This window comes from Plectropomus leopardus, chromosome 1 (genome assembly GCF_026936395.1).
Source record: "Plectropomus leopardus strain MGB_pleo_1.0 chromosome 1, ASM2693639v1, whole genome shotgun sequence".
Taxonomy (NCBI): domain Eukaryota; kingdom Metazoa; phylum Chordata; class Actinopteri; order Perciformes; family Serranidae; genus Plectropomus; species Plectropomus leopardus.
Window position 1 is genome coordinate 18105108 of NC_142176.1, and position 24603 is coordinate 18129710.

General features: G+C 42.0%; 1 protein-coding gene across 4 annotated transcripts; it reads right to left on the reverse strand.

Moving 5' to 3' along the window:
* Positions 1–200: 200 nt before the first annotated feature.
* Positions 201–23622, reverse strand: bdnf (brain derived neurotrophic factor). Of its 4 annotated transcripts, XM_088076886.1 has the most exons (3): positions 23361–23622; positions 19215–19302; positions 201–1253 (listed from the first exon to the last, which is right to left on the reverse strand). In XM_088076886.1, exons 1-3 carry the CDS (start codon positions 23564–23566, stop codon positions 423–425), a joined length of 1125 nt encoding a protein of 374 aa, XP_087933012.1. In that variant the 5' UTR covers positions 23567–23622; the 3' UTR covers positions 201–422. The 4 variants fall into 4 exon arrangements, with proteins under 4 accessions (XP_087933012.1, XP_087933016.1, XP_042345031.1 ...); XM_088076890.1 differs by lacking the exons at positions 19215–19302; positions 23361–23622 and adding an exon at positions 18702–18799; XM_042489097.2 differs by lacking the exons at positions 19215–19302; positions 23361–23622 and adding an exon at positions 14104–14433.
* Positions 23623–24603: the final 981 nt, after the last annotated feature.

A 24603-nucleotide genomic window follows, 5' to 3' on the forward strand; every position in this document is an offset into this window, starting at 1 on the left:
TTTTGGTCAGCATCATATCCTTTTTTGTAAGTGGAGAATTTCTCGGTTCACAATTGAAGCAGCATGCAAGCTTTTGAAGATGGAACTGTCCTCTCTCATTCCTTGCCTGTTTTTTTTCCTTCATTTTTATAATTCTTGGCAACGTAAACAAATCACAATGTCTTGAGGGATGTGATATAGTAATTTAAACTGGGCGCAAATGACTGATCAGATTTTTTTTAATTGTTTACAAGGTCATGAATATGTTCAATAAATAGACTGTAGTATCACTTTTACTGTATAAACTTCATCTTTTTTTACATGCAGTCCATAAAATTTTCATTTGACGGAATAATTTACCCTGTTATGTATATATACAAATAGATATTTTCTCTTTATTCTCTTTTTTTAAACTCTTCAATAAAATCTATACATTTTATACACTATCTCCCTCTTTTAATGGTCAATGTGCATACACATGAAGTGTCTATCCTTATAAACCGCCAGCCAATCTTCTTTTTGCTATCCATGGTAAGCGCTCGCACGTAGGACTGGGTTGTCCTGCATTGGGAATTATAATGCCGCTTGTCTATTCCTCTGCAGCCCTCCTTTGTGTACCCCATGGGGTTGCATTTGGTCTCATAAAAGTATTGCTTCAGTTGGCCATTGGGGACAGGGACCTTTTCCATGACGGTAACTGTCTGCCCAGACATGTCTATTGCCGTCTTTTTATCCACAGCTGTCACCCACTGGCTAATACTGTCACACACACTGAGCTCTCCGCGCCGCGAGGGATCGGAGTGTCGCCGCACCCTCATGGACATATTAGCGGCATCCAGATAGTTTTTGTATTCCTCCAGAAGAAAGAGCAACGGCGGCTCCAAAGGCACTTGGTTGCTGATCATCACCCGCGAGTCGTACAGGTCGACATCCTTGGTCTCTGAGGTGACCGCAGAGGATGGGCCCCCACCTCCCTGGCTCTTATCAGCCCCCTGTCCCAGTTGCGCCGCCTCTCCCTCCACCTCCAGCAGCTCCTCTATCACCTGCTCAAACGTGTCTGTGAGCGAGGGCAGTTCCCCGCGCTGGCCTGGCCCACCACCACTCTGTGGAGTCCCGTGGCCTCGTGCGGCCGTCGCAGCAGCGCCCAAGTAGCCTTCCGTCCGATGGCCCCGCATGCCCGGGGCGTCTCTCAGGGGCGCAGCTCTCATGCAACTGAAGTATGAAATAACCATAGTAAGGAACAGGATGGTCATCACTCTTCTAACCTGGTGGAACTGGAGAGGGGGAGAGAGACAGAAAACAAGAGGGGAGGAGGGGGGAGAGAGAACAAGACCGTTAGTCAAAGAGCATTCGCAATGAGCTTATTCTTGATCCATAATGCACCATGTAAGCCTTTCTTCTCATTTTTCTTTGCAAGCCAAAAAGAGGGCCTTTGGAATAATCACAAAATGTTTTCTTATTAAACTGATACTGGCGCTGTGTCATCAGTGTTTTCAAATTGTTTGCAAACTGTAATCACTCTGTTCCTATGTGAAGTCTGGCTTCGATTTTTATTCGTTGGCAGCCGTGCACAAAAGCTGTGCTGAGCATCAAAGAGAGTGCTTATTACAAAAGATAAGATCACACAAATAGATGTCACTACATCCTTACAGGCTTGTTATTATTTATGAGCCTTTTTTTTTTGAACTGGTGTGTTGAACTGTACGCTGTGTTTCTGGAGCGTGTGAGGATGTGTAGCTTTATAATGGGCGAACCTGTCAGTCATCCCTCACTGCCTGAATCATTATGCTGACAGTTTTTAAATCTCGGACCATAAACTATGGATTTCCGTCTTCTTAAACTTTAAGTGGTTGCCTGAAGTGTTAGATAAGATGTTAAAGGATGCATGTTGGGCTCAAACTACATTTTAAACTGGCACAAAGTTTGGAAAGCTGCATAATGTTGACATAAGGTTTGTTTGTTCTGTTTGTTTGAAGAGCTCATGTATTGTCTTTTGACCATGACATTACCCCGCTAACAAAACCACCATTATCAACACTCAGTGAGCATGGACAGCACCGACTGACTGAGTGGGAACTGCTGTGTTTGTGTCGGCTCTGACAAACACCACTGCTGCAGCACCGTTTATCTTTTCCTAAAAAAACCGGTCTGAGCTGTGAGACCAGTTTTGATTCTAAACCTTCTAGTACATGGTCGGGAATCAGGAGTTTGTTGAGGGACGGTGTTTGTTTTTGGCAGGTGGATGGCGAGGAGCGCTGCAGGATGAACTAACAGGATGTCATGAGGAAAACTGAATGACAGAAAGATGTGTCATCCTCCCTGCACTGTGAAACATCGAGCACAAGATAAGCAAAGCAGTGCCAAGGGAAGGGGGGTAAAAAGAACCACAAGGAGCCAGGTGTAGCAGAAACACCATACATACATCGCCTGAGCACATATGCATCCCTTACCTTTGAGAAGCTCTAATATTCACGGCACAAAAATCAATGAGTTGGTGGACGTCCAACAGCCTGAGATATAAACGCAACCATAACGAAAAGAAAATCTAGATCTTGCTTTCCACGGAGGCTCATTTAAAAATAGCCTGACCGAGGCTTTAACTGCACTCCGCATGTCCCAACTTGATACAGTAAAACATGGCAAGCAAACACACACTCCTGCCTCCACTCAGGACGGACACCAGGACCTTTACAGTAAGGGAGGAGCAAAAGAAAAAAAAAAAAGAAAAACAAAACCCTACCTTAAAAGCATTTGTTTCATTCTTAATTGGTATCAGGGGCCGTGGCTGCAATTAACCAACACCACGGTGACTGCCATAGAGATATCTTGTCTATAAATAGATGTGCTGGGAGTCTCACAGTCTCTATTCAGAATATCACATCCTTCTTCTTAATGAGCCACTCATTCCCTGAGCTCAGTGACGTGCACATCCAGAGTGTGTGAGTGTGTGTGCGTTAGGGGGAGGGCATGGGGAGGGGCTGGCTTGTGTGTTTGCAGGGAGATGGGGGTATTTTTCCTCTCACCAATTAAAACAACAATGAGGGCAAAGCCGGGAATAAGGAGCTGATGATCTATTTTCCATTTAATCCTGTTCATAAAAGCCTCTGTATGATGTGTATTAATCCTTCACTGATGTTCAGGTGTTGGTCACAGCAACAACAATTCTCTGTGAGTCTTCCCAGCACTGAAAACCACGTAGGTTTACGGGATCGAGGCCAGTCACGAGCTTTACGTGTAGGATGCATTTAGGCTGATATTATTATCTGCATCGCGCTCAAATGGTTCCACTTCCACATGACGGAAATGAAGGCTGATTACTGTTAGGCGTCAAACTTCATGCTGGAAATGGTGCAGACGAAGAGTGCTGCATCTTCCGTAACAGACCACAGGGGTAATATTGCAGTAGCAGGGGGTGGAGAGAGTGCCAGCGTCATTTCGCAGCATAACAACCGCGGATGACGTCTCTTCCAGGTCTCCATAGGGGAGAGGATGGAGGGGAGGAGGTTGCTGGGGGTAATGCCACTCAACAGTGTGCAATTGCATGCCGCTCCCCCGGGTATCCTCACACCGGAACAACAAATGATTTTATTTCTATCTCTGTGATTTCCTGTTTCCATCAGGACAATCAATATGGCTTATGCTCTCAATCAACATCCTGTTAAAATGCGATAAAGCCAATGAATCATTTAATTGCTGTGGGACTGGCGGAGGATCTCTGGCTTATATCTACTGGAGGCTAAATGTGACAACTGATTGGTTTGCTCTTGTTTTATACATCCAGCGGAGGAACATTTTATGTGCACTGCTGGATTTCGCAGTTAATGAAAAAGCGGCTTGCGAGTTAACGCAATGAATAATAAAGCAAAGGGAGGGGACTACATATGGAGGAATGTTTGGAATAAAATGTACTCTTTCTGAGCCGCCTCTGGACCAGCTCTGTGATGACTGGTTATAAAAATATCTAACACAAAGAGGTGGCTGGGCTCAGTGCCACTTCTTTTTATCTCGCATCTTATTGTGTCTTGTGTTATCATTTAAAGTGCTAAATAAAATCCAGACACGTCCCGCCAATCCAGCTGTGTCACATCATAAACAAAGTGTCCAAATATCTCACTTTACATGAGATAACAGGAAGATAAAGGCTGCAATAACCGCTGCAAACACGCCTTTATTCCAGACAACACGCCTCGAGCATGAAACACCCAGAACAATGGGAGCAGGTGAGTGTGTGGACTCTGTCTACTGTTTGGCTTTGACGTCTCTAGATGACCACCTGTTCATCTGCTTTGAGAGCGCGGCTGCATGGTGGGGATATGTAACTTACCCGCGCATTTATTCTTTGTGCCAGGTGGGGATTAAAGTGATAAATGCCTCCTTTGACAGATGCTGAAAAGTTTCTCTAAAGCATGAAAGGACTAGTATTATTACACATTCTGTAATGTTCCCCAGCCTCCCTGCACATGTCAGCACACTTTATGGCTTCATCTTCACCAACAGCGCGCATGATGTCTTAGGAACCGTTAGGAGGGAAATAAACATCAAGCAGGAGAGATGAAGGAGGGGAAATGTGCCCACTACATTTGAATAGAAATTCATGACCTATAGCAACATTTGTTCTCTGCCGCCACCACTGCTCCCTCGTGGGCACCCGTCTTTGTTCAATTCCTCAAGAACCGTGTCGGCTGTTCCTAGCAACATGTTTTGTCACGTTCAACACGCACGGCACACAGTGCCAAATGTTCCGAAAGAAAACACGCAGCACATGATATCAGAATTTCTACCCGTGGACCCCTTTGTGTGCCACGATGCAGCACTTAGAAAAAGGCAATTAGAGATGTCTGCAGTAATGGCTCACACATGTGGACACTCGCTTCCTTGAGATCTGTTTTCAATCTGACACAGTTTCAGAGCTTGTTTAGTAATAGATGAGCATCACTGAGGGATTATACCTGGCCTCCAGGCCAACCCCGGCCTCTGCCACAGAAAGGTCTGCATTCAAATAGCTGCTGAGTGATCCGTGTTATCCAAATGAGGCGCTGCTTCTCTCCCACACTGCGAGCAACAGCGGACAACTGAAAGACTACAGCAGCAGCAGCAGCAGCAGCACATACAGAGTGGCAAAATCATCACTGTGGCTACTCATCCTTACATGTGCAAAATTCCAGTTTATCAATATTAATGTGCTCTAACATTTCCAATTATAATCTGATCAAAGACACGTTTATTTTAACCCATGGATCACCAACTCTGAAATCTAAGCACTAATAAAACCAGACTTTTAGCTCCAAATTGCAGTTCTCAAATTTGTGCACTAGATGGCGCGTGAGACCGTGAAATAATAAGAGCTCCTTCGGTTTCTCCCTCCCTCCATCTCTTTCCCTCCCTCCTGTGAAACACGATAGATAGATAGATAGATAGATAGATAGATAGATAGATAGATAGATAGATAGATAGATAAAGCTGAACACGTTGTTTTTTTCCAGTACGCACAGCCACTTTTGGTTGTGCGTAATTGTAAATACGCTGTAAACTTAACTTCTATGCTATTGAGTCACAACTCTGACAATAAATTTGACAGTAATGTGCATGTTTTGGAAAAAGTGCATCATTAATTCATCATTAAACCATCATCTAACCAGCCCGCGTGCGCACTGCTATGATCCAGATATTTTCACACGAAGCTGTCAAAAAATGCGCCAGCTTTCCACCACTCTATAAACGGGACTTTATTTTAATCATTCTGGCCGGTAATTTGAAGTTATTCAGAGTGCGCACACAACACCAAGACGTAGATCCAACCGTGTATGTTGGCCGACGTAGCTGGGCGTTTAGGTCTCGGGTTTCCTATAAAGTCTTAATGAGTTCATCAAAGTTTTTTTCCCCTCCTCCTTAACAAACGTGCAAAAAAAAAAAAAACTGTCTGGGCTGTTTTTGCGTGTGTGTTCCTCGCACAGGAGGTCCGAGATTAAAATATTAGTGACAAACACCCCGAAACAAAGAGTTTATTGAGTTATTTATGAGCAGAAAGTTGTCGTTAAATGTTCAAACGTGGCTGATTTCACAAAGAGGCGCGCTGCTGGATGGTTTCCACTTTACGAGAAATACTAATAACAAGCCACATTTGCTGCTCTGCTGCTCTAATAATGAAACAACAAGTCGTTTTTTTTCTCCTCGAGATTACATCTGCTGAGCTCGTGCTCTCCACTGGAAACCCAATCAACATAATAACTCCGTTTTTTATTAATGAACGAGAGGATAAGGTTACACATATCCCCTCTCGGGCTGCGGCGCTGTCTGTTCGCAGGATAACCGGACTTGATCGAGCTACTTTTAGACCCCCCCCCCACCCGCACCCCCACGCGCGCGCACACACGCACACACACCGATGCACACATATATACATACACCTTCTCCTCAAGAAGCATCAAACAAATCCAAAGTGCTTAACTTATCAGAAAAACAAACAACACACATACCTTTTACTGCCCAGTCGTAAAACAGACCATTCAACAGGACAGTAGTGTCATCTGGGATGTTTTCAACAACTCCCTGAGTAATTTACTAAGCGATATTTTCCTCTCTGTACTCTCCCGACAAGCTTCAGGATATCTCTTCAGCTTTGGAGCAAATAGATTAAATTATTGATGGTGGAAATTGCATGGATGAGGTAATGCACTCCCATGGCTGCACGGCTCCTTTGGAGATCGTCTGAAGTTGTCGCATGCTGAAAACGCCGCCGCAGCAGCTGCACCACCACCACGGGATGAGAGACCTCTGGAGCTGAAATGAGGAGCCTCTTTGCAACTACAGTAACTTTACTACACAATGACGCTGCAACATGTGACCTGCCGCTGGCTGACTGGTCGCCGCCAAACTCCTGTTTAAACAGCCCCGAGGCAGAACTATTAATGCGCTTTCAGCGTGCATTAGGTGCTTTTGTTTGTCCGCATACCGTGCAGCCTGCATCCACACCATAATGTCTGGCAATATAAGTCTCTCCTCTTCCGTATTTCGCTCTCTAAGGCCAAAGAGGCGGATTTTTTTTCTTTTTTTTTTGTGAAGGTTTTGCGTAACAGCGCGTCAAGTCGTGATACACTGCGTGCCATTTAGAGATGCCCTATTTGTGTAAAATTAGATATTCAGGGAATTAAAAATAAGCATTTCTTGTGCTGGCGTGCAGATAGTGAGTAGCTTGTGTACTTTATATCAAAGTAGGCTTCAAGGAAGGACATGAAGTACACATTTGTGAATGTTTTTTTTCCTACATTTAATCCATTTTAGGCATCCTACATTCTTTATATATTCCTATTAGATCCTCACACCCTTCACATATAATGCCTTCTGTATATATAACATGCAATCCTGAGTAATTTATAAACCCCTGAATATCAGCTTAGAGGAGGCTTATAGTTTTGATGCTGTAAAAGTGGTGTTTTGGATGGCAAGATGCATTGAAGGCTAACAAACATGTGAACTTACTGAAAAACAATTCTGCTTCTCTTTGCTTTTTTTTGCCATCTCCACAACAGATGGATGACTCCCCTGCAAGTGCACTGCAGTGTAGTAACCAGCTTTCGCAGGTTATTATTACCAAATGTCAGCTAAACAAACACGTTTAAATTATATACACAGAGCTTGCTCGGAGAATGAAACCACTTCTCTGTTTCCCCATATTGGTCAGGGAACAAACTGGGAACAATTCATTCCCTTTATAATGCAGAATTCAAATAAAAATGTCAGTGGAGCCACAACCTTTCAATGGGTGATGAACGTTTGGAAACTCCACCTCTGATGAATACAAGAGTGAGCATAATGGGGAAATAGCAGCTCATTATCCTTGCGACTTGGCCCCGGTCCAGTGCAAAGATTTATTGTGATGTTTTTGCTATTGCCATCATGATTCTTCCCTGCACGAGCTTATGAGCTGAAGAGCTCTTGTTTGGCATGTAGCAGTATGGGAGTGGATGCTCACACCTGCTTAATGAGTCACTCCCACCTCCAACACACCCGGGGACATGCCAAGATAGATATAGCCCTCCCCGAAGGCTCACAGGAGGTGAGGGCAAACTCTGGATGACAAAGAGTTGCATCAGCAATCACTGAGCGACATGACTCCATAGAGGATGAAAAAAATGCACACTGCACAAGGGGGCTGTTCCAAACAAGTAATTCATAAATAAATCACTTGGCATCTCATTAGAAGAGCAAAAACAACAACATGGTCCCTCTCATTTCTGCTAATACAACACAACTGAAGGTGGCGTATCAAGAGAAGTCTATTGGCTTGCATGTGAGGACAGGATTTCTGAATGAAACAGATGAAATGTTTACTAACTAGGAGCAGAAAAGGAGTTGTGAGCAGTATTAAGGATGTTTTTGACTCGTGCGATTGAGGGTCAAACAGAACTGCAGTTTTAAGTCAGCAGGAGACTTCACGAAAACGGCAACACTGAGGTTTAAGACTTCCTAACACAGCACCACAAACTATGATTCAAACTATCAGAGGAGTTGGGAAGGAACCATGTTTTGTGGCAAATTTCTAATCACCCCATTCATGGTCAAACACACGAGACTCGCAGTAACAGTTGGGTAAGTCTCCTCACATCTTCCCCTCTTGTGCAGCAGAAAGAAGAAACAACCACATGAGGCTGACAACACGACACACTTGTATAACCTTTCAAAGCTTCTCTTGCCAAATGCAGCACGATGCTGACAGGTCCGCACTGCTGAAAGCTTCACTTAACAAGTAGAATTATGCCTCCTTGTGCAAGAGAGAGAGAGAGGGAGAAGGGGACCGTGTAACGCGGACGAAATGACATTTGGTGAAATGTCATTTTCACAGGGAATAAAGGGAAGGTGATGAGGGTATTTTGATCAAAGTGAAATTGCATTCCTCCTTCGACAAGCGTCAACATTTTGTGGCAGGTTTGTTGGATGACGTCAAACGAGATGAGCTGGAGAACAGTTGGGAGAACTCCAGACTGGTAAACAGGTAAAAGCCAGTGCAGGCCTTCAATAATCACACGCTGGAGTGAGGAGCTAATGTCATCCCTCCTGTGATGACAATAACCTTTATTGTAATCATAAGGAAAGACACACAGAAGTAGTCTCCCTCCCTCCACATCCTCATACAACTGATACATTATTTCTATAGTGGCACAGACTGCAAATCACTCCATAGCCTATTAAGCCTCTCTCTGTCTCTGTCTGTCTGTCTCTTTTCTTGGCTTATGCCTCCACCCTCCCTTCCTCCCTCCCTCCCTTCCTTCCTCCTCCTCTGCCTCCCCCCAATCCAATATCACCACAGCATCAATAACCTTTGCATGGTTCACTGCTGAATGAAAACACACTAATCATGCCACAAAATTACTTGGAAATGCTGAAATATATGTTATGAGAACTCAGAAAGGAGGCATTTTTCATTTGCTGCACAAATGAGGCTGTTAGGGAACTAAATCAATGCTTTGAATATCCCTGCTGCTTGCTTTTAATATGACATATCCTGCCACCAACTAGAGAAACATTTTTTAATCCAATAAAGGACACAAATCTGAAATTTAGCTTAGGAAAAAAATGCATAAAAAACTCACTTTTTTGTCTATTCGGGAAATACAAACATACATGTGTTTTATTGTGTCGGGAAGTTGCTTGGATTCAGTGATGTGCTGCATGTTCACATGCTGAGAGACACACATGAATGGTTTGCCGGCATGAACGAACACACACACACACACACACACACACACACCATCATCATGCATCATGTAGTCCCGCAGTGGACCGACGTATAGCCTAAGATGTCTACAGTCAGAACTGTGTATTAATAACTTATCGTGGGATTCATCACTGTAAAAAAAAAAAAGAAAAAAAATCACGCCACTGTGACGAATAACTGATAATTAAAGATTCGGAATTAAAGGTTCGCCGCGTGCCAGAACTTGTTTTAACACGCCTGTTAATTGGATGAAGGTGTTGGTGATGAAGATGATGGTGGCGGTGGTGACTAAAGCATCATCAGCAGCAACGGCGGTGGCGATGTAGCCTACATTTCCATCATGATTAAGATGATTAATTTTTTCCTCCTCTAAATATATCGTGACGCCCGCCTAGCCGCGAGTCGAGATCTCCGCCATCTACAGCCCAATAATAATCAATAGCCTATTTATAATTTATATCAGACACCAGCTTGGATAAATAGTCAAGTTATTGCATTTCATGAATGAAAACGTTGTGGAAAAGTGTGGCGAGCACAATCCGATATCGAGTTGTATTAAAGAGACACGCCTATTATTTATATTAAAGGAAAATTGAGCGTCCTTAATTGAAAACCAGATTTCGCCAAATCCCTTTAGCTCCCAAAGTGCATGAATTGATCGCAACGAAAAGAAAAAACGACACACAAAGGCCAACATTTAAACTATGGGAAAAAAGCGCATTATGAAACAATTCAGCATAATATTAGTGTTAGTCCTTATTTCTGCGTTTATTATTTTTTTCGTTAAATAAATAGGCCTACCGAAAGAATTTTCTGATTTTTTTGCAATGAAACCTACCATCGGGTTTGTTATTGACGCCCACCCCAACTCTGCAGAGCTGAGAGAGAGAGAGAGAGAGAGAGAGAGAGAGAGAGAGAGAGGGGAGATTCTCGGTAAAGATAACACACGCGGAGACGCACGCACACGGTGGCGAGCGCACGCAGGCGCACGCCCGCACACAAACACACGCAGCCCCATTTATGGACTGATCCGCTGACGTACATTGCAGAAAAGTGCTATAAAAAAACCTTCATACATACAAAGTGTGTCGTGCCACCCCACAGACCCCTCCTAACCCGCCTCCGCTCATCCCTCCTCCTCCACCCAACACGCCCACGCCCACACCATAATCCCACGTCTCAGTAGAAAAAAAAAATAATATTAAAAATACTGCTACATGGCCAGAAAATAGGCATTCTGCGAAAAAAAGATTATATTTATAAACAAAGTACACCCGAAAAAAGATGCTGCAAGAAAAAGACTCCATCTCTCTTGTGGCTTTCAAGGCCATATATATATATTTATATATATTTATATATATATATGTATATAGATATATATATATATGTGTGTATATATATATATATATTTTTTTTTTTACAAATTCCCCGATCTTATATAAACTAAAACGCGTATCGTTTCGTTAGATAAATTAATGATTCATCATAATTTGTGCAATAAACGCTTTTGTGGTATGATGAGCCGGAAACGTGGCTATTATAGCTGCGACGCAGCCTTTATTAAAGGAACATTTTTATGAATGTCGGACAGCCTAATAAGTAATATGATCTATTTTGGTTTCACTGTCACATAAAATGAGGAGTAATAGGCTATAATATGCAGAAACCGATCTGCGCGCATTACACTGGTGGGTAAGACTGACCGAAAACGCCAGCGGAGGAGTCACATAATTCAAATGCAATTAGGGATTTACTGGATACATTCGTTTTGGAGTATTTATTTGAAAATGCAGCCTGTGAGAAGAGTTGATTAAAACAGGACAGCCAGTGGGCGTTGAGGGGCTTTTCTCTTCTCTTGCAATTGTTTTTTGCCATGCAATTGCTTCATCTTGGATCAGAAATCTTAAATCTTTGACCAGAGGAGAGAAAAAAGAAGAGAGGGAGAAAGGAGAGTGAGAGAGGAAATAGACAATATCCACCGCTTCTGCATCGGTGCGAGACGAATTTTTAGCCTACAAGTCCTTCAGGAGAGCAGAGAAATAAAATCCCAGTGTGTGATGATGATGATCGAAATCTAACACGTGACAGACTTTACGCGTGCCTTAATTTGGAATTTAGAAAAAAAAAACGAGGAAAAAAAAAATAGCGATGACTCCCGAACAATTGCACATCAAGCCACCTTATCTCTCCATCACATCCAGCCATAACATCTGTCAGTGGATGCACTTTGACCACGCCCATCTTTATTGTAATTTTGCACAGGAAATAATGGAACAATTTGTATACTGTTAAAAAAATGTGATTCGCCCCGGCAAAAAAAACCCGGCAAATGACACGAGTCAAAAGCGATTAAGGATGCATATTTTCATTTTCACTTTCTATTATTCGTTCGTTTCCCCGCGTTTGACAGGTCGACACGGAGCCGTGCATGGACAAAAGAGGGGGGTAGGGTAGCAGGTGAAGTGAAAAGCACCTTATGAATGAAACCGTGGAGCGGTCGTAGTAAAAACACAAGTGATTTGATGGCGATGACGGGAGGGGGGGTGATGGCGGGAGGGAGGAAGGAGGGGGCGGTGGAGGGTAAAGAGTAGGGCTATTTTTGGTCGATAACAAAATCCAGAGGGTTTGACATCAAGACAAAACATGAATGCAGCAGACCAAACAAGAAAAATAAGCATAGACAGATAGATAGACAGACAAATAGATAGATAGACATACAAATAGATAGATAAATAGATAGATAGTTTCCCCTGACATTTTCATAATATGCACCAGCATCAGTACTCCACTTCGTGCAGGCTGGAAGGATCACTGCAGCGTCTTAAGTCCCATATTGGGAGCATGATTAGGCACAACGCAACGATTACGCAAATTATGTTGCAGCAGGCAGTGTTCGGAAACTCCGAAAAAACGCTTCATAAAGCGCTTGTTTAAAAAAAAATCCCGAGCACGAAAACGCGTCCCAGTTTAAACGCCTCACATGACTCACATCCCGCATGAATGTGCACGCACCAATCTCCCACAAATATAACTTCAATTTTAGAGAGGTAAAAAAAGATGATATTGGTCACCTGGATCGGATTTCATTTCGGAGTTATTTCGGTCACTGATGCCCCACAATTAAACACACACTGCCAAGGCAGCCTGCTGTTTTTTTAAAAGCCGAAGTTCATTTGAGAAAAGCCAAAAGGAGCCCGAATAAAGACGACAGGAACAAAAGAGTGACATGAAAACAATGGATTGTGCTCTTACCTTTACAAGGGCTGACAACCACTATGTGCGTGGTTAGATCTCCGCGACCAAGACTTGCATGTCCCAAAGTTTAACGCAGTGTGGGGGGGCTTATAGGTACCGAGAATGTGGTGTGCAAAAGAGCAGACGAACCTAACATTTCAACTTCAACAAAAAAACACATGTTAAAGCACAAGCTCCTTTAAATGGCAAGCGCTTTTTCCCTTTTCCCTCTTTTTTTTTTTTTTGAAAATTGCTTTTCGCCCCTTCTCTCTCTCTTTAAAATCCCGTTTATTTTCCGTTTACAGACCACAGGCTCCCTCAGAATAAGCTTACCAAAAGTTGAAAAAACAATCCCAGGTTTGGCAAAGGGGGGCTGGGGAAAGAGAGAAAGAGAGTTGGCGTCCACTCGGCGGTTTAGTCCATGCACGACTCCGGTGCCTCTGTCCAACGTGCTGAAAGCATAACACAGCCAGGGTAACTATGAGGGGCCAAGAAAATATCTATATACTTTTGTTTGAGTGCCCATTTAAAACTGCTTTTTTTTTTTACTCTGCTGCTTCCCCGCGTCTTGTCACGTGTATTGCCAAACCAGCCCTGTTAATATTTGATCACATGTTGGTCGGACATTTCCTTTCCAGATAATAACACCTATATCACAAACGCCGGTTCAATTCAGTGTACAGTCGCCTCTTAGTGCAAAAAAAAAAGCTGCACTCTCACGCCAAATGACAACCGGCAACGCTGATACTGAGCCCCATTGTTCTTAATGTCATGCTTATAGCAAGTGTCACAGGTAAGTGTCACATGTTGCTTTTTTTAAGGCACCGCACAAAAAGAACATACATACATGCATAAAATATAAAGCCCTCACTGCCACAGCACCTCCAAGACTCCAGCCTACATCACATCCACACATTGCGCGCAGACACAATGTAATATTTCCTTACCTCTCTCACTGTACCGGCATATCCCGAGCCGAAGAAATGCCACACAATCTTTTTTTCACACAAGCTTTGTCAACATCAGCCTCATCAGACATGGGGTCTCGATACTGAGTTTCTCAAGTCAGCCACTGAGTCCAACCCTTCCAGCAATGCGTTGCCAGACTAAATGGCAAGCACGACTATTTACTGGTAATCATCCTTTATATGCTGTGTGTTTCCATTGCTACTTACCATTTTCCCCTACGCTGTCCTGGAGATAGAAGTGTCCTAATATCCACTCACTCCAACAGATGCTGGTAGGTAATGTGTCTTGTTTGAAGTCATCATATGAGAACTTCTGCTGTGCTCAGTAGATCGCCCACCACTTCGCTGACTTATGAATCTAATAACCCTTTGCAATGTCGGCGTGCTTAAACTCTCTTAGGCAACACCTTGGTGGCTCTACAGTAAAGACAAATATCAACAAGCCTGGCTTGTCAGAAAAGCTTGTACAGATATAGGCTACGTAACACCCTCGCCCGGACAACGCCATTAGGGGTCTTACGTGATTGAAATAAGCGACGGCAATCCAAGTTTATGGGAATACCAGTTCCTGGCTGATCGCTCCTTCACTGCCTCACATCTTTAAATCCGCATCGAGCAACAATCATAGACACATAGAAACTTCTGAGACATATCCATATTCACGTGTTTGTGTTATACACTGTTAACTCCCTCTTTGGCGAAGGGCCATAGGCCTATTACGCATACGCACAACTGGTCATTTAGATTTTTCTACCATGGACGTTTTTTTTTTTTTTTTTTTTATAAAACAAATATCACATTATTAGCGCCCCTGTGTCTGCCTATCAAGTTCTCGAGGAACTTGTTGCTGCTCAAAAAGAAACCCCCCTCCGCTTTTTTTTTGTTTTTTTTTTTGTTGCTGCTGGACCAAAACACTCTCATCATATACTTACATTGTCAAATTCTGTTAAAGTGCTGCGTATTTTCCCGGATAGATATAACAGAAAAAAGTTAATCCACGATCCTCCAGAAGCGTGATCACACCGAGAGAAGCGAGCAGAGCGTTATAAACCAGGGATGATACTTTTCGATCAGGAATATCTCTGGAAGTTCAAAGATGAAATCTGTTTTCAGTAAAATTCCATCAGTTGCGCTGCCAACACTCAGCCATCTGATTGTTATGCAGTGACGAAGCGCTGTGCTTGCAAGTGAAGCCCCAAATGTACTAAGTAACATGAGTAATAGGTGATATTTGCCTGACTCTTTGCCAGCATCCCAAACTTTCTCTAGAGTGTTTGTAAGAAAAGTCTCATTCTTGTGGTATAAATTACTTTTTTTTGGTCACAGTTTATGGAAATCACGCCGCATGGGTGGCGCGTTATTGGAACCTGTAGGCGTGCGTCTGCAGCGAGACAATGGCACCAATCTGACACATCCTTGGACTTCTCACACTAAACATAAAAAAAGCTGCCCATCAAAGTGTTTAAGGCAACTGGACCTGCTGCTCTGGCGCACAATGGGTTTAAAGGGAGGGGGGGGGGCATCATCTTTTCAACATATATGTGTTGAAAAAAATATATTTAATCTGCAGTATTATTAAAAAAAAACATGCAAGTTTCTGTGTTGTCAGTGTCACTTGTCAATATTGTACCACCAAACTTCTGACAAGTTCAAAAGTCTTTTCTTGGCAAACAGTTGATTCTAATTTGGTCTGACTACGCATGTACTCTGTCATCTTTGCTTGTAGAGGCAGTGTCCAAAAAAAAAAAAAAAAAACGTATTTTCTTTGCTGTTTGTGTCAATACATTTCTGTCTCAAAGACACAAGATGGCATAATCAGATAAAATTAGAATTATTATCCACCAAGTGAAAAAAGATCTCATGTACCATACAGGCAACAAGTGCTGGACTTGAGATTCACACATAGCTTATTATCCTTGAACTCACTCCTTTGTAGGCTTTTCACATGGTGGCTACTCATTACAGGCTACTAATAAAAGGGAGTGACGTAAAGAGAGAGGTAACACATATCAGCTCGGCGTGGATGGCATGCTGTGGATGAACAATCCCCTTTCGCTTGCTTCACATGATTAAATGATCAGGATGTATGTGTCCTATCACCTCTTGGGCTCCTACCATCATCCTACTCCCGCACCTTTTTGTTTCCTGACGTGGTAACTTGACTTGCTCCTACTTGTGATGTTGTTAACACTTCCTCTGCTCCCACAGCTTTTCGCAGACTCTGTTACTGACTCATGCTCGTCCCTTTTCTACTATCTATGCCCTCCCCCGCACTCTTCACCACAATATCTTATGGCTGAGTCCGAGGTCACAGATCAATCACTTCATCCCCTGGGCTGCATATGACTGCATGGCATTTTGCTCTATGGTCTGCCAAGATACTTCACCTCTTTTGAGCTTACTCTTGGAACTTTTAAGTGTTTGAGTGGAATATATTTTGGCAGAGGGAGTGTTATTAAAATGTGTAGCCAATGGGCTGCACCGTGGGATAAATATGGAGATGAATGTGCACCATTACAGATCGCCGTGGCCGGTAAAGAAAGACTGAGGTTGGTATAGATATTGATATTCATTAGGTACAGTAAAGAGAACGAAGAAGATGCATGATGCAGGAATAATAGCGGGAATATTCACTCTGTAGTGGCTGGCTCATTACCACTTGTTCTTATTACTCTGTTTTTGGTAAAACTGTCTTTACTTCCAAAGCAGCAACCTGCCTTTAAAGTCCAGATAAAGCAATCAGTGATTTCTTTCTAAACACATTTTAAATGTTAGAAAATACTTGAAATGTGAAAAGACTGGAAACTGTGGAGTACTGCAATGTGGAGATAGACCATTAAACTTTTTTTCACTATTTCTGTGTCCTGGATTTTTGAAGTAATAGACTGTCGTTAGCAGCTTAACCCGCAGCACAAAGCACGCAAGTTACCTGAACCAAAGAGCGAGCCGCCGCTCAGACTCTTGTTAGTAGCTCCACTGGTATCACAGTAACAAACACAGCCACAAACAAAGATCTAGAGAGCCACTGCAAAGCAATAGACTCTCGTTAGCAACTAACTCAGTTGCACAAAGTACACACGTCAGCCGAGCTTAAGTGCCAGCTGCCACGCAACAACAGACTGTAGTAAACAGCTAACTCAGTGGCACAAAATTCACGTGTCTCCAAGGCGAAGAGCGAGCGGCTGTGAAGCAACAAACTTAGTAGCTCAGTCGCGCAAAAGCACCCCCCGGGCCAAAGAGTGAGCTGCTGTGCAACAACAGACTCTCGCCAGCAGCTATCTCGGCAGCACAAAGCATGTGTTCCCCTGAGCCAAAGAACGAGCTGCAGCTATGAAGCAACGGACGCAGCTAAATTGGTGGCTTGTCAAACACAACAAACTAGCCGCTCACACACAGAGGGTGAACAGACCAACACTAACAGAGTGCTAACGTCAATAGTAACCGTATTTTGAGCTCCTGCTGTGGACACGCCCCCAGCGTCCATCTCAGAGGAAAGAATACTGCCTTTTTTTTCATGATTTTGATTTAAAAAAAAAAAAAAAGATGATTTTTTTTTTTATTTTAGGTCTTTAATGTTGAGTGACAGACTCGTAACTTTTTTTTTTAACCCCGACTTTAAGATATGATCGGATGTGATTTAATCTGACAACCTGCCTATAAAACCCGAACAGGAATTTTAGCTCCACCTCCTCAAACTACAACTGTACAAAATGAATCCCCCCCACAAAAGAAAAGTATTGTTAAAGCCACTTTAACACTGCAGTCATCATACTTCCCTGTTTACATCTGCTAATTACATTTGGGCCCTGTGTGGTCTCTGGAATCATTACTAAAATGTAAAGTGCCAGCCTAAAATTTTGAGTCTATCAGCACTTTTCCCCATTGTCGTAATGACAACTATTAAGCGAGGAGGGATCCAGTCGCTGGCGATGTGTATCAGTACTCTGTATTAATCTTTGTTCCATAAATATTGATAACAAGGGCCCCACGTCATGTCACTAGTACCTGCGGTTAAAAATAGAAGGCCTGCTGATGGCAGGTTATCTCTTACTGTCAGCCCCCCCTCCCCCCACCTCTTGTATCTACAGGAAGTTGAGCTCGGCGACAAACAAATAGCAGACAGAAAACAACAAATACTCTGATTACGAACCAGTAAATCAAACTGCTCTTAACTCATATCTCCTGCATTCACACTTAAACACTCAAATGAAAAAAAACAAAAAACAAAACAACTGCCATGTATACAAAGGCTCAAGTTATTTGGACCTACATAAAGCTAGAATTTCCTCATTATAAACCAGTCAAAATAGCTTAATCCAGTCACCCTGTTGACAATGTGCTTCTTGTTGTACATCTGTCATTCTGTCGTGCAGCCTCATAATATTTCTGTGGAGTGTGGAATTAATTATCAGGCTCGGTTGGTGACTCAGAGCTCAGGTCTTCAGAAAGTAATGCAGCCCCGTAAATAATCGCCTTACTGCCACCATACTTCAAACTGATGGCGAGCTCTGCATTTGTGCTAATTTCGCTGTTCTATGTATAGTGTGATGGACAGTGTCAGGATGGATGGTATTTGGGTTGCCCCAGTGACTTGGCAGGCTGATGTTGGACTGAATATGCTGGTGTGATATTGAGGGGTTTCTATCTGGCTTTGCTGCCGCGCGGTATCATCCCTCTTCTCCTGAACGTCTTTTACCAGTTAAACACCAGGTGACTATGTAAACTCCGTCTTTAGTGCCTGAGGGGAGGAATCTGGAGCTCTGGGTGTGACATATAAGTGCATTGATCTCCTAACTCTGACTAACCTCCGTCTGCTCGACAGCCTGGAGTGGAGGATGTTGCCTGTCTGCCATTAGCTTTATGACTGCCTGGGTGAGACGGGTAATCTGGGCCTGCTACTGGACTGAGAGGCTGCCAAAGTACTGTAGGCAACAACGAGGGCAAACACAAAAAATTGGATTTAAATTATCTGCGATAAGTTGCATTTCTTGGATAACAAAAAAAGCAAACACAGAAATATGGATCCAAACTTACTAAGATCAAATATCACCCCAGGACTGTGACTTTTAGTTGCAGTGAGTGCAATGTGTTTTAAATCTGCAGTGTGGTGTACTGAGATGAGATTGTGTGCAAGTGTTTGTGTTTGTGTACTCAGTGGTGCGAATTTGAATAGATGTATTTGCATCTTGTTGCTTAGCCAAAGGCATTATTGGTTCCCAGTGGTAGTGACCTGAAATTTTGCATGCACGGCAACTCTGCAAATGGTAGCCCCTTTATGATCAGCCAAATATTGCACAGTGGAAGCATGAGGCACTGACCTTCGAAGCGGCACATACATATAACTCACATCGGCAGGGATGGTCACATTTCATGATTGTCTCTCCTTCAAAGTTGTTCTGCTGAACACTGCAAAAAAAAAAAAGGAGAAAAATACATTTAAAGGTACAGTGTTTAAGATTTAGGAAGATTTGGTGGCTCCTAGTGGTGAAGATTACAGATTGCAACCAGCTAAAACTTCTCCATGTTAGAATTCTTTCTGTGTTTTTTGTAAAGTTTTTTTTTTTTTTTTTTTTTACTGTGTTCCAAATTATCCATAAAATACCTGAAAATGTCCATCCCAGATTATCACAGTCCAGGGGTCACATCTTTAAATGTCTTGTTTTGTTCGACCAATAGTCCAAGACCCAAAGATATAGAGTTTAAAATAATATAAAACAAAGAAAAGCTGGAGATCCTAAGTGAGAGGCTGAAGAGAGCTTCTTGTCAGGCTTCTTTTTCTTAAGAAAATGATTTAAACAATTTCTCAATCAAAAACACATTTCTCACTATTAAATTACATACATTTTATATTATTATAAATTAATTCACCTTGACCGACTACAACAGTAAAATGCTACTTAGACATTAAAGCATTAGTAATAATGTACAGTATATTAATTTGGGGCTGGGGTGGGGGTGTCTGCATGAAATACTTTGACTTGTGATTCTTTATGTACATTATTGTCATTAAACTTCTGTACTTGTACAGAACTTGTACTTGAACATTTTAAAAACTGGACTTAGTGGCATCTAGTGGTGAAGATTACAACCAGCTGAATCTTCTCTTGGTTAAAATTCCTTCAGTGTTCATTGTTCAGGAGGTTTTTACTGTGAGCCAAAACAAATGGACCAGGTGATTAAAGCTAGTAAAAACACTAAATAAAACTGTTAAATGTAAAAAAAATCAGTATTTTTCCGTCACTGTTAAGCATGTCACAGACAAGTTGCTAGCCCAGCACCTGCTAATGTGTGCTCGACTTTTTATTGCGATAATTTAAGATCCAGATGTTCAAGAGATTATTACCAGGAGCCAAATAATCTGCAGAAGTCTCTTCTTCTCCAAAACAAATGGACCTGGTAATTTAAACCAACCTGCTCTTACTCCGAATTTGTTACACAGCGATGCTCCGTAACTACTTTGGGCGTATGAGCGTGACGACAAAAGCAACCTTTCGTGTCGAAGTGGAACGTGGCCAAAAACCATGCAATATAAGGAGTGCATGGGCACTTTTCATGCGGGAGCGCGAAGTTTGCTTCCAATGTGGATGTGTGTGGGGTTTTTTTCAACACCTCATAGAGGCCTTTTGCCTAAACCTAATCCTAACCATCGAGACAGCCCGGGCTGTAGTGTAAACACAAGGACCATGCTGTTTTGTGCATGCTGTGATATAATCATAACAGACAGCATCATCCCACCATAACGTCATTCCACCATGTGCATTTGTTCACATCATCGTAACAGCATCTCGGAGCGTAAACAGCTAACGCAGAAGGATACTACAACGTCATAGGTTGACGTGGAAGGCCCCGACGGAGAGCCACTGTTTGACGAAGTCAGAGGGAGAACGTGTTATTAAAACATGTGAAAAGACCAAATTAAATAGTTTTATATAAAAAGTCAGTGTTTTTCTGACAATCTTGTTGTGGTCGGCCGGATAACCACAGTAGCCGATGCGAAACACAAAAGGCCTTAACTAGAGCCAGTATTTGGTTTGTCTGTTCTGGACTCCTGTAAAACAGGCTGTTTTTATTGCACAGTTGGTATTTTTTCCTACGAAAAATATTACACCGAAATTCGTACATATCCCACGTGATGATGGGCCAGTAATTCGTGCATAACCTACATACTTTGGAAGGCTGCGATAACATGACCAATGCGCTGATGGGAGTAAAGAAGGAAGCTGTCCCGAGTGGCCCAATTAAGAGCAACGTTGGGGTGATGGACAGGTCACAAAAAACAGGACTCTCCCCAGGAGACCGGTGTTTGGAACTGTGTGAACTTTAACTGAACTTTGAGTAATTTTAAGGTTCGTCCTTACCTGGTTTCTTTTCCTAATCCTACCCTGGTAACTTTTCGTTAATAAAGTAACTTTACATTACGGACATAACATCATTAGTGAATTGCTAATTCGTAGGACATCATATGAGCTATTGAATGAGGATACATTGTGTAAAAAACATAACGGTGCTTTTGGTGATCTCCATGGACGAGGACCTGCTCCCTTTGTAGATATAAACAGCTCATTCTGAGTTAACAAAAACACCACCGTCTTTATTTTCAGGTGACACGCCAAATAAGACATACTTATTATATTACAATCCATTTCTGCCAATATTTCCCCCTAAATCCCACACACTGGACATTAAAACCTGACTGCATTTGGAGTGCAACGGTTCAGATTAATATGAGGACTCTGGTCATTAATAGTCCTATTTGCATGCCACAATGCCTTCGAGAAGTCAGACATACCGTAACTTAAAAAAAAAAAAAAAAAAAACACTGAAAAGACGACCACACTAGTAAAATACCAAGAGTGTGGTGATTTTTATGGCTTGCAGATGTACAGAAGTCATTCGGCAGCAATACTGTGTGCATACTCAGGAGGTAGGTGGTAGATTGTGAGTTCAGATATTCACTTTGTGTGATTCAGTCTGACACCAGTGAGGTGGACTGAAGCGGCACACGGCTGTTGACCTTGTAATGGATTTCTGAACTGGACATTGAGCCCACAAACATCTTCTTTCACTTCCAATGAGCAAACACAGGCTTCCTCAGCTTGTCAGAGCAGTTAGGCAGTGTGTAAGTCTCCAGTATAACCACCAACCATTGTAAATACCTCGCTGTAAAATCCAGTGTAAGCCAACTTAAAAATACACAGTTAGACAAGGTCAGCAACCCCGCATATCAGCATAACACAGGCTTTAAAACAAAACAGTCTTTTTTTAATGTTTTTATGTAAAAGCCCTATTTTCTGACCCTGTACTAAAATGCCTATGTGATGAATATAATCTTTATCTGCTTAAGCACTTGTGGGCGCCCAGGAACGGACGGGTCAAGAGTTTTAGCTCTTTTACTGGTTGTCTGATATAAAAGACAGTACCAGCATCCTGCAGAGGAGGAGGAGGCTCGTGACTTGGAGGCTGGCGGTTGAAATCCCTGGACTGACTGACGAAAGCTGCGTAGGGAAGTAACACTGAGCTCTGCCTCAACAGCAACTGTCAAAGTGCTGCTGCACAGAATCAAGTCCCAACTGTTCAGTAACAACAGTGTAAGACTGGGCAGCTCCCACATGTGAGTGTGTGAACTTTTTCTTTCCCTTGTTCGGTTAAATTACTGGTTTTAATAAAGTGAACGTTTGGAGTTACACTCAAATAAACTTGAAATTCATCATGTAACACCTACTTAAACTCTATGTAATTTGAGGTTCAAAGCTTGTTCCCTCAACCACTGGAAACAGCAGTGGAGAAAACAGTCTCAAGGTCAGTTTAGTAGCTGTTCTGGAGCTTTCCATCGTATCACATTATCTCTATCAGCACCCCATGGAAATTTTATAACACCAGCAGAACTACTATTGACCTCTTGGTTAGATTGTTTTCTCAACCCCCAGTATTTTGTCATTTTAGTTTACATAATGCACTTTAATTTTGAAGTACAAATGAACTGCCATATTTATTGTTTTTGGAAAATGAAAACAGAATAATTAAAATATTGTGAAAAATTGTTTTCTGATCACAGTGTGTAGTTTAAAAGGGGTATATGCCTGATGTACTCTTCTATTATTAAAAAACTTTTGATTTAAACACAAAAAACACTACGTTTTCTACATTTGAGAAATAACACAAGTTTCTGATCCAATCTGAAGGAGAAAATTCCCCAGAAATTAAGGATTCAGCACCAGTTGAAAATAGACCAATAGGTGTCTAGATATTTGGAGCGATACACACTGACAGGGATGTTATAATCCAGCTGTGTTTATTAGGGGTGAGGAAAAAAACGATTCACATAAGAATCTCGAGTCTCGTTTTTAACGATTCAGAATCGATTCAATAATACTAAATCCTCGATTATAAACTATATTTGCTAAATGTAGTCTACTCTTAACCCTCTAAAACTTTTATCGTTTAGAAAAGTCGGATCGTCTTACTTCTTTCGCCGGTGAAAGCTGTCGGCTGTCCCGTTCAGAGAGATTTCTCCGATGCATCGTTGCTCTTTTAGAGGCCTCAGTATCCAGCCTGGGAATTCAGGCGCTTTTACGGGACCTTGTTCAATAAATACATAATGATAGATCCGACATTGGGTGTCTTCCGTCCATATTTTATCCATATCTCGATGATAAAAGTACAGTAGCATCGATGCTAAACGCCATATTGGTTTCCCATGATTCAATTGGAGAGGTCAGAGGTTTGTTTCGGTTGTCCACCAATCGGAAGATGAGCCGACGCTTTGTATCCGGTTACGTATGCTTACGTCATCTGGAGCAAACTGCACTGTGATTGGCCGAATCCTGCTGTAGCTATCGCTCCGACGTTATTGGTAGCGCCTCCTACAGTAGAATAAACTCTGATAGTCCATATAATAATAATAATAATAACAATAATAATAATAATAATAATAATAATAATAATAATAATAATAATAATAATAACAATAATAACATCATCAACAACAACAATAATAATAATAATAATAATAATAATAATAATAATAATAATAATAATAATAACAATAATAATAATAATAATAATAATAATAATAATAATAATAATAATAATAATGAGACTAGGGTAAATCAGGAGACAGTCTAACAAGCAGCAGGGCCTCATATGGATGTAAACTCTGTGTTCACTGCAGGCAGAGCAGGCAGGAGAATCAGGCCCCTCTCTGAAGTGTCAGGAGTGTGATGTGGCCCTCTGCATCATCACAGATAGGAGCTACTTTGCAGAATGGCACAGATAATGGGATAAAAACAAAACAAAACAATGGGCCTTTTTTTTTTGGAAAAGTGTGTCCATTTTTTTAACTATAATAATTACAATGTTTATTTTTTCACTTTCACTTTTTTCACTTTCCGTTTCTCAACACTTGGGAGAAAGGTTTTCTACAACAAAAAGCGTGTACATAATAAAACCTCCGTAATTTCATACACACTTTGCTTCCATTACATAATATGCCACTGGCAAAACAGACTGGAGTAGATCCTGAAATTACACCTCTTATATTTTGAATCTGAAATCGTTTTGAATCGTGACCCCAAGAATCGAAATCAAATCGAATCGTGAGATACTGAAAGATTAACACCCCTAGTGTGTATATCAGCCGATAATTAACAAGAAAGTGCAGAGCAGAAATGCAGAAGATATGTTAGAGGTAATGAGAAAACGTCACCG